The sequence below is a fragment of the Stylophora pistillata genome, chromosome 1 (genome assembly GCF_964205215.1).
Source record: "Stylophora pistillata chromosome 1, jaStyPist1.2, whole genome shotgun sequence".
In the NCBI taxonomy this organism is placed as follows: Eukaryota; Metazoa; Cnidaria; class Anthozoa; order Scleractinia; family Pocilloporidae; genus Stylophora; species Stylophora pistillata.
In genome coordinates this window covers 50,231,613-50,246,515 of record NC_142519.1, presented here as the reverse complement: position 1 = coordinate 50,246,515, position 14,903 = coordinate 50,231,613, and the positions used below count along the sequence as shown (strand labels likewise).

The following is a 14,903-nucleotide window of genomic DNA, read 5'->3' as shown; positions in this document are numbered from 1 at the left end:
GTATGGCTGCCTGTGAGGAGAATTGCTAATGATATCTTGGGAGTGAACGGGCTAATCTAATTAGATACGCATAGGTAGGATTTTTCAAAGGCGGTGGGAAGAGGGATAGGGACGCTGTCACGAATTTCCGCGCTCTTATGTGAAATGGCTCATACTGCGTATTTGCGCGTTTGCATTCAAGCGGCGAGAATGACGAACAAGTGGAGTATCTAGCCACGGAAAACATATAATTCCATGACGATTCTTTGGATTTGGGCAGTTTTCCAAAAGTGACTCTGAAGATTTGAATGTTGTTGACCTGAAAAGGTCGTTTTACAAAGGGAGAGGAAATTATGCGCGCATCGGGACTCCTACCTTCCAGGTACACCCGTGAGTCCATTAGAACCTTGAAACCCCGGTATAGATCCAGTGCTTTGGTCGTGGATGCACTTTGCCCGTTTTTCTACCTGTTGATTATCGTGGGTTTTCTTGCCCTGCGTAGGAGCATAGTGTGTCGCGGAACTTGCTATAGGTAGCGGGGATGGGAATTCATCGAGTCCTTCAAAGGTACAGGATACTAAATAAACATCATTATTTTATTTAGGTGCTAAAGTAGGTATCAGCACGGGTCGTATCCATGCCCGGGGTCCTGTGGGTGTGGAAGGATTACTGACCGCTAGATGAGTAATGACTGGCCAGAGACACACAGTGAATGACTTTGCTGATGGAGGCCTGCTGAAATATCTTCACGAGACCCTCCCGATTGAAGGCACTCCTCAGGATTCTATTGACGAAGAAATGACTTCGGATAATGGCGACAGCGAAGTAATACAGAAATAATTACGTAATGCTAAACGTGTGCTTCAGTTTGCGCACAGTACTCGTTATACGAGTCAATGTTATCCTTTTGATGAGCGTATGTTTTGAAACGTCCCGCCCAAGAACATATTATTATGTTGAATTAATTTAACTATTGCTCTCATGCTTGTATCTCAGTTATCCGTTTTTGTTATCCAACTACAATTCGTAGAGGACAAATAACGCCAAAGACGAGTACAAATATCACGCGGTATTTGTACTCCAGAAAGCCGGTTAGACAGGTTTTCTCGCATCGCGCAAGCGAAGAATTGGATTAAAGTTACGGGAAAAAAGATGGCGGACAATTTGAATCATATTTCTGACGACGAAGAGTCGGAATGGGAAGGCAAATATAGATTTAAGTTTATTAGTTCAATCGAACGAAGAAAAAAAACCTAGACGACCAGGAAACTTTTTCATTTATTGAAGAAAATAGAAACAGGAACACGACAACGCGTCAATTCCGTCCCGCCTCCTGAAGTAACAGTTTGGCGGGTTGGATAATAAATAACTCATTAGACGTTTGGTTGTGTAGTATCTCTGAGTATTTTTACTAAATACGGCACAACTCGTAAAAATACTCAGCAATAATACACAACAAAACGTCTAATAGGATATATATATCTTATTGCTAGACACTGTAAAAATATCACTGACAAGGAACTTTTTTCTCTGTGGATAGCTAAAAGCGGAACCCCATTTTTAAGAAAATAGGAATATTTAAAACTGTTTGGTTGGCTTTGCGTTCGACTTAACGCAATCTTGATACCTTGTTTCCGTTCTTGTGCTCCATGCTCGAGCGATACTGATGAATATACCGTAATAAGAACTGTACGTTGACCCCAATAGTTGACTGTCACGTTCTCAGGACAGACTGAGCAAAGCAGAAAACCTGACTCTTGATTAAGGATACAAAACTGTACGAGAGTTTTCGTGATAATAATAGTTGTTATATTGGTATTACCGAGATGTTGCTGTCAACCCCGAGAAAGCAAGATATTGGTTTACTTCGTAATTCGGTTCTTAAGTCAATCCCGTGCATTTTCCACGATTGTCCGCGGACGAAAGGGGCAGCTGAAAAGTCCCTGGTCCTGATGCCTGTTACAAGAACATGCACAGTTTGAAAATAGTTCTTAAAGCAGAGTCTTTGTGGGTTCGGGGGGAGGGGGGAGAGATAGGATCTGTGCAATCAGTTCTGACATGTGGAAAATGCATAGGACACAACTCTGCTATTTTAGTAGGGTTATCGTTATCAGGCACAATAAGAATTACATGAAAAAAATTAATAAATAAAACGGAACCGAATCGTTGAGACAGAATCGTTAAGACATCAATGGGTTCTCTGAATCTTCTATTTTCTATCTGGTGCCCTTTCGCCCTCCCTTCCCCTCCCCACGTACAAAACAAAGATCTGGTCGGCTTGCTGACAAGTATTATTATTAACAGAGTTTCAACTAGCCGTAGCGTATTTTAACGTGAAGGGTATTTTCTCTTGCGAAATACTATTTATTAACAGTTTTATCACCGATGAAGCAGACAGGTTCTACGTAACAGAGACTAAATAATGTAACATTCAGAATAAAACCCAATGAAGCAAATACGTTTGATAAGTTCCTTTCTTAGCTGGTGCATATTCACTCACGTTTAAGCCAATCGTGTTCAAGTAAAATTATATGATAGATTAACTATCTGAACGGATCTTGGACATCACTGTCAGCCTGTTATCCTTTTTTTCGAGAGGTAACAATCATAGTCACGTCATTTGCAGCCTGGAGACGAAAGATTCCGGTAGCCCGGCTAAAGATAATACGGCTCTTCACAGCAGTGTCAATACGCTTTCCCCTATTCTCTCCCTGATCAGAACATGTGGACCGCTATGTAAAGAAATACTGCAAAGTAGTAGAATGATTACAGATTTATTCTTCAGTTTAAACTTATCTTACGTTTGTTCATAGCAGCCAAATGTTCATATTTTTTCTTAATTAAGGTCGACATACTTCGAAGATGATACTGATCGTATAAAAAGTCATGAATGTTGATCACGCCCTTCAAACTGCCATACTCCTAGCCTCGGTCGGATGATGAAGTAGAATTATTGCGTCTCACTATGAGCCACACGTTGGTAAGTATTCCTTCGCTCTTTGCTTCGCACTAATTAAACGGAACAAAAGAGCAAGGACTAGAACCAACTTGCCACCGTGATACTGGAACATGTAACCATTGGACCTTACCACGTAGTTTCTACTGTAGCACTGTATCATTCTGTGTGAGTCCTAGGAGTCTTATTTCTCTTTGTCTATATCTTACTGCGTAGTAGGTGATGCCCATGGCTGGCGTTCTCCTAAACAAGGCTGTGTGTAGAAAATTACGGCGTTAACATAAGTGTGTTCCAGAACACTATCCTCCAATCTTCTTGTATCTAAATGAGAAAAACAATTACAGCCTTTAAGCTTGCGGAATGGACTACCACTGTAAACAGTCGAATGTACAGGGCAGAAAAAGTGCAGATTCAGTTTCGAAACAAAGCATGCGTGGTCGGTTCCTTGAGGTCCCTCTTATACTTGTCTACTTACTGGGTTATAAATCCAGGAGCTGATGCAAAGGGTGGGGCAATGTCCAAATGATCGACAGCGTAACCAATAGCATTTAAACCAGAAAAATTCAACAACCAAGACCAGGAATATAACACTTGTTCTCCTTAGCCAAATATAGCCTGTTGCCACTATAAATATTCCAGCTAATAAACCTATGGACAGAATCAGAGAGGATTCATCTTTAAGTGAATCTTGAAGTCAAAATTCCATCCACTATCAAGTAAGGTTTACGCATGGCCCGCATACATCTCTCCACATACGCTCAGACTATAAGTTTTGAAAATTTGAAAAGTTTGTTTTAACTTAAATGGAACGCCATAGATTGCCGCGCGCGAAATACCACAAAAACGATTCTACAATAAAAAAAACTTTTCATTTATTTTCTCAAGTCAGAACAAGAAACTCACAATTCATCGAAAACATTACTTATTTTCTCTTTTTTTTTTTTTTTGCAACAAATGCGAAGAATGTTGGTTTGTTTTTTTGTGCAATAAAGGCGTACAAGAGAACCAGAGACGGATGGCTTGTTCCCGACCGGCTCACGTCAACCCGTCCAGCCCTGCACACGTCAGCTTTTGGTACACTTTTCTATGGGATTGCGCGAGCGGGCCAGACGGGTCATATGATAATTTTACTAATCCCTGCGACAAAGACGATCATATGCGAGCCTTAACAGAATCATAGTTCATGCTACTGGCCTTAGCGATTGCTAACTACTTACAGGTATACAAATGTAAGTATTACCTGCCCCGTAGAAAATTTTCCTTATTGTACCAACTTTACAAATCTTGTATCTTATGAGCATATCAGCTGTTATTCTTCCTACTGGACCTAGAATGGCTTTAAACAAATACGGACAAGCTGCTAGGAATCCGGCCAGTCTGAAACGAGAAAAAAATAGACATTGTCTTTGCGTCGGCAGGTGAATTCATAACTTTTATGTACATCCTAAGAAAAGCATACGTCTCTTTGGCGGTTTTGATAATGTTTTCTTCGTTTAGCTTTTCATGTCTTAGTCTTGCCTAATTTCTATGAGAATTTACTTTAAGGGGATGCGGAGAACAGGTTACTGGTAAGGCTCATTTTTTCAGCGTCTCGAGTTGGCCCGCCTGACCAAGACGAACAATGTGGCAATTAGAGAAAAAAAAAAGCAAATTTAAAAACTGCCAGGAAGCTGGATTAAATCAAAGTCATCAACAATGGATAGTTCTCATTTGACTTTAATCCATGGGTTTTAAGGACCTTAATCACAAAATAATGCTCTCAAAAACAAACATCTGACAGAGTAATGGTAGCAAATTTTAAAATGTCGACTATTTCAGCGATATTCCCTCGTCATAGATCTAACAGAGGGTAAATTAATGCTCAAGACTTCTTCTAGACTTTTCAAAACTCGCCACAGTTGCTTGCCTAACTCTAGAGAATAATAAGAAAAAATGCTTATTGTTTGACTTTGGCGCAGATGCCTGATCCAGTAAGGTGACAGTTTTGATGACAGTTTAATGACATATTACAATATTACAAGAAATATGCACTGCCTGCAGTCAGCAAAGGCTAGTCGAGGCGGGCAGTGTTTAATACATATATTAAAAAATATGAAATAAAAAAGATTTACAAAGAAGAGATTCAAAATTCTAGACAAATTACACCTGAGGGCACGAAACTTTCTTTTCAATTCACTTGTCCCTTTGGACAAGTGTAGTGTGTATTTTACTGGTGCGGACCACAAAACTACTTGTCCCAAAAAATCGGCAACAGCAATTTAGCGTTTCAAAAATCCTCTTTTATCAGTTCAACAATGCCCCAGTTAAGTGGAAATCAATGGCGACGCTGAGCGAAGAAATCAAATACACAGCTTGAACAAAAAGAAAAGAAAGTCTATTTCCTAGGCTCTTAGTTGTAAAATAAGGGAAAAAACGATTTATTATTTATCCAAAGTCAGGCAACGTTAGAGCTCTACAACTTAGGCCTAGTTTATACGTCGCTTCAGTCGAATTTAATTCAAACCAATTTAATTCCACTAAATTCGTCGTTCCTTCGACGTAAACCGTGGCGTGGTTTTATGCGTCGAAATCAATACGATCGAATTTAATTCTCTTCCCAAATGCAGTGCCTCGGGTCGCTGCGGGCTCGCCAAAATAAAATGAAATACATTAAGAAAATGTATGCATTTCATTCGACGCGGCGCTAGTGGGACGTTAAAACTGAAGACGCGTTATCGCTATTTTATCCGTCTTACCAAGACGGATAAAACGTCAAGGACGAATTTAATTTACCAGACGAATTTAATTCGTTTTAGACGTCGCGCTATCGTCAAATTTAATTACTTGTGGGACCTTGAATTAAATTCGACTGTAGCGCGACGTATAAGCTAGGCCTTACTTGTCCAATCGCACAACTTCGATCATCTTTTTCCTTGTCCGAATGGAAAAGTTACCCTTCTCGGACGCTCGGACGGGCCAAGTTTCCTGCCCTGCAACTACATTAATACATTTAAGATAAGGCAAGAAAACAGAACAAGCTGGGGTCTTATAGTTGTGCTATTAAAGTAGACAAATCAATATAATCGTCATACTTTTCGAGTCTCGGGAGGAGGAAATCATGAATTTTACTTTTAAAATTGTATTTTGATAAGGTCGAAATTACATAAAACAACTTTGTGTTCTATAATAATTATGTGGTTGCCATGACACCAACACATGAGAATTTTAACAGCGAGAAACAGTGATAAGAGTTTCCATCAGAAGGTCAACCAGCCAAACTAACATGTATTGTAAATAGTAAAGGAGACAAAACACTATTAGATATGGTGTTAATGCTAAAGTAATCTAAAATTGTGGACAGAGAAACTAAGTTGAGGTAACAGCTAAATGCAAGCTTGGTGTTTGTCTAAGCCTGTGTATAACTGTACAGCATGTATATGTCACACCATTTTGACCCCTACTTCATTCTTCAATGTTGTTTTATAAGTGACTGTGGTTTTTATTTTTTTCTTGGATAACATTGATGCTAATGTACATGTACTGTAGATTAGTTTTATTCACATTATAGTGACTTTTGATCCCAAAATGCACAAGTACTTTGCTGAAAACAATACCGTTAATACTCAGTGTAACAGTATAAGACTGCTGGTTTAATTAATAGTACGAGCATATACAACTTTGTAAGGGGTTTTAGGAGGGCTTATAAATAAAGGGCCTTACAAACTCAATGTATATATGTAAGGGAGCTTAAATTTACCAGAACAGAAACACTTTGATACAAGCTGTGGCAGCACTCATCAAAATATGTTTTACATTTGAGAAATTGAATTCATTTCATTACATTTGGAACAGCTTAACAAAGCTTAACAACTTGAACAAATTAAGCTGGAATGTAACAAAAAAGTAGTTCAGACTTTTAGCTTGAAGCTCATCTTTTCTCTTAATTATTAAAATTTTAATGTTGAATTCGAAGCAGTGAGGCTTCCAGGTTTGTTATAATTAAAACAAGAAAAACCATATAATTTTATCTCAGCCAGTAAGATTAGTACATCATTATGAAATAACAACATTGACCACGCTTTGTAATGGCAATTATGATCTTCCTGGACAATTAGATGCTACAAATGCTGTATTTACTGACGGTAATAATGATCTCTTTTTTTTTTAAATGGCCAGAGCAGCAGCTGCTTGTGAACCACTCGACATGGTTATTGCGAGTTGTTGGTTTGCGGCAAGATTACTGAGTTGATTTTGAAAATGGCCATTTCTTACCTCTTGATTGTGTTTTTTATTTTCTTGAGATCTCAAGACACAATCATAGCGTTCAAAAGATATATTTTTAAAAGCGAAGACAGATACGACTCAGTTTTACTTCCTTTAAAAAGAATAGACAGCATTCTTGTCTTCTGACTGCTGTCATCAAACTATTTGATTCCGAGACCACCTTCGCAACATAGAAAGGAATGACAAGGACACATCAAAACCAGTCGCCAGACACTTTATCTACCTATAATCATTCTAAGCAGTGTCAATGAACGCTGTTCATTTCTACTGATTCATTCTTCTTTTTCTCGTCACCCGGTTCCCACCCAGCGTTTAAGCTCCACTTTCTGCATATAAACACACACAACACACGATTCTCCTATTCGCTCTGAGGAAGGGCTAACGCTCCAAACCTCAGCTTTTTAACTCTTTTACGGTGGTGGCCAATTCACAATTTCAACTTAGTTGATAAAACCAAATTACCATGTTACCCCAACCGACGCAGCACCACAGTTTCTTTAGAAACTTACCCCTTTTATTCCTTAATTTTCACATTTAGAAAACGGAGGAGATTTAAGTATGTTGAAGTCATACATGTTTTTACTCAGAGTGTTTGGAAGGTGTATTTAGTAAGCTCGAATAACAAATTGTAGAGGAAGCATGATCATTTTTTGCTCAGGTTGACCGAGGACAATAATAAACAGAACACTTAACTGTCCGAGATAAACACAGGTGCATGATGTTGTCATTAGTAAGCTTGGAAAGAAATTAGTGAAGGACCCAATTTTGTTTATTAATTCAATTGCAGCCTAAGCATACATGCAAGTCATTAAGTTGTTAAACACATGTCATGGTTTTTTTAATTGTTGTTTAACTGCAGCTAGAACTGAAAATCGTTTCTACAGCTGACTACAATTTTGTATACTCTTTCATCAACAATTCCGAAAGATCTTTTGAGGCTTGATGCTCATGACGATGTTAAGGATTTCCTAAATTTTAAAAGGAATTAATAAAGAAATGATCTTTTATAAGATGTTAAACTTACTTGAGCCCTTTTCAAATGGTTCCAAAGGTTGTACTTCATAGAAATCACAGACAAGTGCAGGCAAATAATCTACTCTTCATCAACTTACATTGTGTCATCTGCTATAAAAAACAAAATTAAACTAAAACAAAAATACGAGGGAAATGAATTCAATTTTTCATATCCTTATCAGCAAATGTGACTGATTATTACTGTTGTTCAGTTATCACAAAAGATATAATTTTAATGAAGCAAATTTGACCTGCAGATGAAATTCAAGCAAAGAAATGATCCTCACAAGTAGACTGTAATTCATATAATTATTATAAGCAATTTCAGAAAAGAAACCAGAAAACATTCAGGCTTTGAAAGGATTCAAACCCCTGCCTCCAAGATACTTAAGTTGAGCAGTCTACTACCAACTATCAGCTAGAAAGCCACATGTTTAATAGGCAAAATTTTGAAGCAAATCTGATAAAAATTTTCAATGAATAATCAATTTGAGCTGCAGGTGAAAATTAAGCAACGAAACGGTCCTTGCTAGTGGACTGGACACTACAGTACCAAGAGAGAGAACAGTGAGCCATGAAGCCAGATTCAGAGCAAAAACTAAGATCAATTTAAACTCATTTGCCCCCAAAAGCTAAAAAGGAAAGATTTTCAACAAGGGTTGTCATAGGGATGCCCAGCATCACTACTGAAAGCTTAATCCAGTAAGGTTCAAATTACATAAAAAATTTTGTGTTGACTTCTATAATAAATATGTGGTTGCCATGACACCAACACATGAGAATTGTAACAGTCAGAGAAACAACTTGAACAGTGATAAAAGTTTCCATCAGAAAGTAAACCAGCAAAACTAACATGTATTGTAAATGGTACACGGGACAAAACACTATTAGATATGGTGTTAATGCTAAAGCAATCTCAAAATGTGGACAAAGAAATCAAGATGAGGTAAGAGAGCTGTCTGTCCGAGCCAAATATATGTACAACTGCACAGCATGTATGTCACACCATTTCGACCCCTAATTCATTCTTTGATGTTGTTTTATTGGCAACTGTTTATTTCTTGGATAACATTGATGCTGATGTACATGTATTGCAGATCAGTTTATTTCACATTATAGTGACTTTGGACCCCAAAATGTAACAAATACGTCTGTATACAAGTACTGCACTGAAAACAATACCATTAATACTCAGCATAACGGTATAAAACTGCTGGTTTAATTAATAGTCTGAGGATATACAACTTTGTAAGGGGTTTTAGAAGGGCTTATAAATAAAGGGCCTACTTCATTCTTCAATGTTGTTTTATAAGTGACTGTGTTTTTTTTTTCTTGGATGACATTGATGCTAATGTACATGTACTGTAGATTAGTTTTATTCACATTATAGTGACTTTTGACCCCAAAATGCACAAGTACTTTGCTGAAAACAATACCATTAATACTCAGTGTAACAGTATAAGACTGCTGGTTTAATTAATAGTACGAGCATATACAACTTTGTAAGAGGTTTTAGAAGGGCTTATAAATAAAGGGCCTTACAAACACAATGTATATAATTCTAAGGGAGCTTAAATTTACCAGAACAGAAACACTTTCAATTGATACAAGCTGTGGCACCACTCGTCAAAATATGTAATACCTTGAGAAATTGAGTTCATGAAAATTTCAATTCATGAAGCTCTTGATACATTTTGTTTCTAGTACACACTGTAAGTCAATACATATATTGTTTTGTTGTGTAGTTATTGCTGAGTATTTTTACAAGTTGTGCTGTAGTTTGACGAGCCCGTAGGGCAATTCAAAATACAAACAATGAGTAAAAAAACTACTCAGCAATACTACACAACAAAACATCTAAGACGAGATTTATTATCCAACATGCTAAATTGTTATTTCAGTGTGAGAGAATTTTGCAGATATTTCTGGAGTACAAATATCGCGTGATATTTGTGCTTGCATGTCTTGCACGTTATTTGTACTCTTCAAAACACAATTGGATAATAAATATATCTTATTAGTCAGACGTTTTTTGTGTAGTATATTGCTGAGTATTTTTACGAGTTGTGCTGTATTTGAACTAGCCCATAGGGCTAGTCAAATACAAACAACGACTAAAAATGCTCAGTGATACTACATAACAAAACGTCTAATAAGAGATTATTATCCAACACGCCAAATTGTTATTTCAGTGCCGGCGAATTTCGTGGACATTTCTGAAGTACAAATATCGCGTGATATCTGTACTCGTCTCGCGCGTTATTTGTACTCTAGGAAGCACAATTGGATGATAAACGTATATCATACTGACGGACCAATCAGCTCATTTTATCGATTTCTCGCCTCACTTCATGACCGATACTGAGGGAGGTTAAATGACTTTGCACTATATTCTGATGGAAGAATTTAGAATATTTAAAATAATCGCCTAAATCTCGTGGTGTTTGTTGTGCCTAACAAAAAGCAAAACGAAAAAAATCAAAAGGTTGCATGGTCTATGTACTTTGAGTAGTCCAAAGAGGTTAGGTAAATGGACTGGAGGTCATTGTTTTGTCCACCAATCCATTGCTTGGTGATCAGTTCTTTCAACATTTGTTAAAGGATAAGTACGCAGTGGTACTAATAAGATACATGTCATAGACATTAAATAAGTTGAAAGTCTTGTTATTGGACCTCACCTGTCGAAGTATAAATTCGAATTTTCATCCAGGAGGGTTTGAAGTTACTTCGCACATCCGATGTACAGAGTGAAGAGGAGAATACTCTTTTTTTAGAAAAGGTTGCCAAATGTAACACAGCTGTCGAAACCAACCGTCCTGACTATACAGTGCCACATCAATACTTTCAGTATTCAATCCGCAGCCGTCCGCCATTTTGAATGTGGTTGCTAGGTAACTGAGTCGAGAGGAAGTCATAGCCAATCAGAAATAAGAAACCGCGTTCAAAGAAATCTTTGCTTTTCATTGGAAAATCTGGATTTTAGGGTGATTCCCTCGTTTTGCACTGCGCAACCTTTTCTGCTCATAACATTGCGACATCGAAGATTGCGGCCGTTCTTCCCGCTAGCGTGAAAAGAACAGACAAGGGACGCTTTAGCGGAGCAAAAGCTTTTATTCGTAAAAAGAATGCCGCAAATCGGCTGACACTTCCAGGTCTGCTTTCGAAAAACAAGAAAAAGAAAAGGAAGTGCGTGATCCGGAAGTCTGCAGTAGATTTCCACTTCGCGGCCGTCGAGTTGTAGAATTAAATGTCCTCACTGAGGCTTTGGACGGGAGCTGTGAAGCGTGTGGGGCAGCTCTACGGCTCTCCGACTTCGTAAAAGAAACAGTCTCTGGGCTAGGATCACTACTCTACATAAACTGTTCAAACTCCGAGTGTAGAGAGACAAATATCTGTCGAAGAAATAAGACCCACCGCAGGTAGCACCGGAACAACACGAGGGAGGCCAATCTTTGATGTAAACACAAAGCTCGCTGCGAGTTTGTTTACATTTAATGTTGCTAAGAATATCGTTTTCCACAATAAAAGCACCCATTTAACATCTATCCAATTTTTAAATAATTTTAACCTATTATGCTGATTTAAAAATCGACATATTTATGGGGATGCTACACGCAAGCGTAGGTCCTACTCACCATCACTTGGAGAGTCCACGCTGAAGGCTCGCGAGAGGGAAGTAGGGCCCGAAATTGAAAAGTCGGCAAAGGAATCATGTCTGGAAAGTTTAGAAAGCAAAAGAAACCTGTGGAAAGAGGATAATGAAAAGGAAAATGTGGCGATAGGCTAGGAGCGTCATATGACAGGGGATGACTGCGATCTTAAAACCATATCCACCTTTCACGGCAGTTTGTGAGGAAACAAGCACAGTGACGCCCATTTTTTTTTTCAGGTGTTTGCTAAGAACAGTCTCATAAAGAATATTTTTGAAGAAAAATTTTTTTTTTTAGTGGAACATGATTTTTTTTTTTTGGATAATAGTTCCGTACTTGGTGTATTTTGGCCAAGGTCAGGATTCAAGCTAAGAACGAAACTGTCCGCAAAAGTGAAAAATCCCCACAACCAAGCAATCAAAAACAGCTAAAATGAAGCAATACTGCTTATTTAAATAAAAGAGGCTTTAATTTCAAAGTAAAACTTTGTGTCTTTCAAGTTACCAAGGCTAAATTCTGATAAAGAGGATTCAAAATTTTAACGCACAACCAGGGAAAAATATCCCATTTTAGGAGCCTGCTGACGTGTAAACAAGCACGGTGACCCCCATTTTTTTTATTTCATGAATGTTAAATATACCAAATTTCAAAAAAAGTTTGATAGTCGAAAAATTTAAGGAATTACCTTAAGGCAAAATGTGGAATGTAAAAACGGAATACGACGCTGAGAAAACCGTCCTCAAGCTGGATTTCAAGTGAGAAATCCAACTCTGGAGCGCGTGGATTTTTATGTTTCACGTCTTTTGAGAAATCCAGAGAGGGATTTGCGAAGCTGCACCTGTTCAACGAAGGGTCTCCCTAGAAAGTTTCTTTCTCTTTTGACTTCAATTTCGCTTCTCCCCTCTCCCCCCGCGTTGTTTTGTTTTCACGCCTGGCGTGCGTGATTTTTTGTGAACTCGCCAATCGCGTCGGGGACATTGGCCTTGGCCTTGAGATTGAAAAGAGGCTGTCGTGTACATTTTGCTCTTGTATCTTAGTCTTTTTTATTTATCTTCAGTACACAGTTTACTTTGGATTGCTGTTGTCTAATTCCTCAGTTTGGAATTTTTACAGGTTTAAGGAGTTTTATTCAACTAACCAACGTGAATTTCAATGACATAATTTCCAGGGAGTAAAATGTTCAAATAAAATGTTAATAAATGTTACTATATGTTATGATTTTAGAAATTTCTCTGTTGTTCAGCTCTGCTCTGAAATTATACTGAAACAATTGTTCGCCTCAGGTTCGGTGAATTTTGTCGAATAATCTCCTCGAATTCGTGGCTAAAGAACTACCTTAAACGAGCGCACAGTACTCAAGGTCGTGGCCAAGTTATACGATCCACTGGCTGAATTTCACCTCTTTTCACAACGATCAAGACACTCTTCCAAGATCTATGCAAACTGAAAAATGGCTGGGACGACCTTCTCCACGAGGGACTTTCTTTCAGATACTCGCAATAGTTATCTCATCTGTCAAAGACCGTAGGTATCCAGATCCAAAGATGTTATCTTTCAGACGAGAGCGTAATTTCAATTCAATTACGCGATTTTGGAGATGGATCGGAAGCTGCGTATGCGGCAACAGTTCATCTAAGAGTTGAGACGAGACAAAGAGTCTACATTTGGTTATTGTTGTCTTTGAGTTTTCGTTCACGCCTATTTTAAGTCCCTCAGTTTGGAATTTTTTACTAAGTGAAAGGAGGTTTATTAAAACTGAGTGTTGTGATCATTTTAATTACTTATTTTCCGTTGTGAAGAGTGCACCTGTAGGCGAATGATGAGTTGAAAAAAGCGTTCAAGATGACTTGGCAAGGACAATGATTAAGGATTTAAGCACATTTTTTTCTTAAACAAGTTTTCTATGAAGTGTCTTTGATAAGTTCCTTTTACTGGAAAAATGTGTGCAGCGGTAACTTTCCACTGAAACTTTCTGGTGAAAGAATCCTGTAAATAAATACGGCTTATGCTTTTTCTCTTATACGCGTGTTCTCTTTCTCTTGAATGTCCACATAGAGTCATATATTTTTAGCGCTTTGTTTAGCCAAAGACTGGAAACATTTTTAACACGTACTTGTTTGCAAGTGTCTTATTACTTGACTTTTCCTCGCTCACGGCGCCCTAAAAGGCTTAGAGCAAAATGTGCTCGTTAAAAAGTAATTCTGACTCCATTAACTATATCGATCAAATACCATAAAAAAGTGTATGCCTGCCTCAATGAAGCAAAGAGAAACTGCTCACAGCAAAGTAGTCGAAGCCAGGCAATTGAAAGCCACTACATTAGTATAAACTGAGTTTGGTCAGTTGGGAGAGCAAAGATACCGATCACAGACCCTTTCTAACAAGCACCACGGGAAATAAGGCAATCTATGAACTGGCTTTAGGTTTGGTATGACATTCGTACTTAGCTGCCCGCTCCCGATATTGACGATGATCTTTATTCTGACAGACATACTCTACGAAATGAATATTGATAGATGATTAAATAAGTAATAAAAGGCAATAGAAAATAATTAAAAAGCTGACGTTTTGAGTATAAGCTCTTCGTCAGAGCGAATGGAGGAGTTGTGGGTTGTGTGTGGGTCTTATGGAGAAAGTGGAGCTACGCTATTGGTGGGAACATCGTGACGAGATAAACATGAATAGATTAGTAGAATGAAAAGCGTTCGTTGATACCTATGGGGTTAATAGTGCCCATTTGAAAGATAAAATTTTGTTCAAGAGTTTTGCGGCTCTCCGAGCTACCTAAATGTAAGGAAATACCGCAGATTGCCATATGCTAGTCAGAATGATTAGGTAGATTAAAAGGTCTAGCGTTTATCTCGTCACTATGTTCCCACTAATAGCGTAGCTCCACTTTCGGCATAAAACTCCCACACAACCCATAATTCCTCCATTCGCTCTGACGAAGGGCTAATGACCGAAACCTCAGCTTTTTAACTCTTTATGGTGGCCAATTTACAATTTCAACTTAGTTGATATTACCAAATGACCTTGTTACC

General features: G+C 38.1%; 2 protein-coding genes and 1 pseudogene across 7 annotated transcripts in view; 1 reads left to right on the top strand and 2 right to left on the bottom strand.

Annotated features, from left to right (window-relative positions):
• LOC148742938 (delta-1-pyrroline-5-carboxylate synthase-like) overlaps window positions 1-2,435 on the top strand; it is a 595,352-nt pseudogene extending 592,917 nt beyond the window's left edge. The window contains exon 13 of the transcript XR_016001535.1: window positions 584-2,435. The product of XR_016001535.1 is annotated as a delta-1-pyrroline-5-carboxylate synthase-like (transcript). The remainder of the gene's footprint in view (window positions 1-583) is intronic.
• The window catches only part of LOC111344865 (uncharacterized), a 50,793-nt gene extending 39,716 nt beyond the window's left edge, over window positions 1-11,077 (bottom strand). Inside the window, exon 1 of the mRNA XM_088760850.1 lies at window positions 10,891-11,077. The gene's annotated coding sequence lies outside the window, so the exon portion shown is untranslated. The remainder of the gene's footprint in view (window positions 1-10,890) is intronic.
• Window positions 1,240-9,041, bottom strand: LOC148742937 (uncharacterized). 5 transcript variants are annotated; one of them, XM_088760831.1, is made up of 5 exons: window positions 8,223-9,041; window positions 5,814-5,910; window positions 4,176-4,312; window positions 3,411-3,583; window positions 1,240-3,188 (listed from the first exon to the last, which is right to left on the bottom strand). In XM_088760831.1, the coding sequence occupies exons 2-5, from the start codon at window positions 5,837-5,839 to the stop codon at window positions 3,141-3,143; spliced, it is 384 nt and encodes a 127-aa protein (XP_088616957.1). In that variant the 5' UTR covers window positions 5,840-5,910; window positions 8,223-9,041; the 3' UTR covers window positions 1,240-3,140. The 5 variants fall into 5 exon arrangements, with proteins under 5 accessions (XP_088616957.1, XP_088616949.1, XP_088616963.1 ...); XM_088760823.1 differs by having other exon boundaries at window positions 1,240-3,256; window positions 8,223-9,036; XM_088760837.1 differs by lacking the exon at window positions 3,411-3,583 and having other exon boundaries at window positions 8,223-9,036.
• Window positions 11,078-14,903: the final 3,826 nt, after the last annotated feature.

What these genes read in the sequence shown, in the direction of transcription:
- LOC148742937 (XM_088760823.1), bottom strand. Translation starts at nt 5,839, where the DNA reads ATGATCGAAGTTGTGCGATTGGACAA. An exon ending in GAAGTTGTGCGATTGGACAA is followed by an intron (nt 4,313 to 5,813) that starts GTAAGGCCTAGC and finishes TTCTCGTTTCAG; the next exon opens with ACTGGCCGGATTCCTAGCAG. An exon ending in GCTCCTGGATTTATAACCCA is followed by an intron (nt 3,257 to 3,410) that starts GTAAGTAGACAA and finishes TTTCTCATTTAG; the next exon opens with ATACAAGAAGATTGGAGGAT.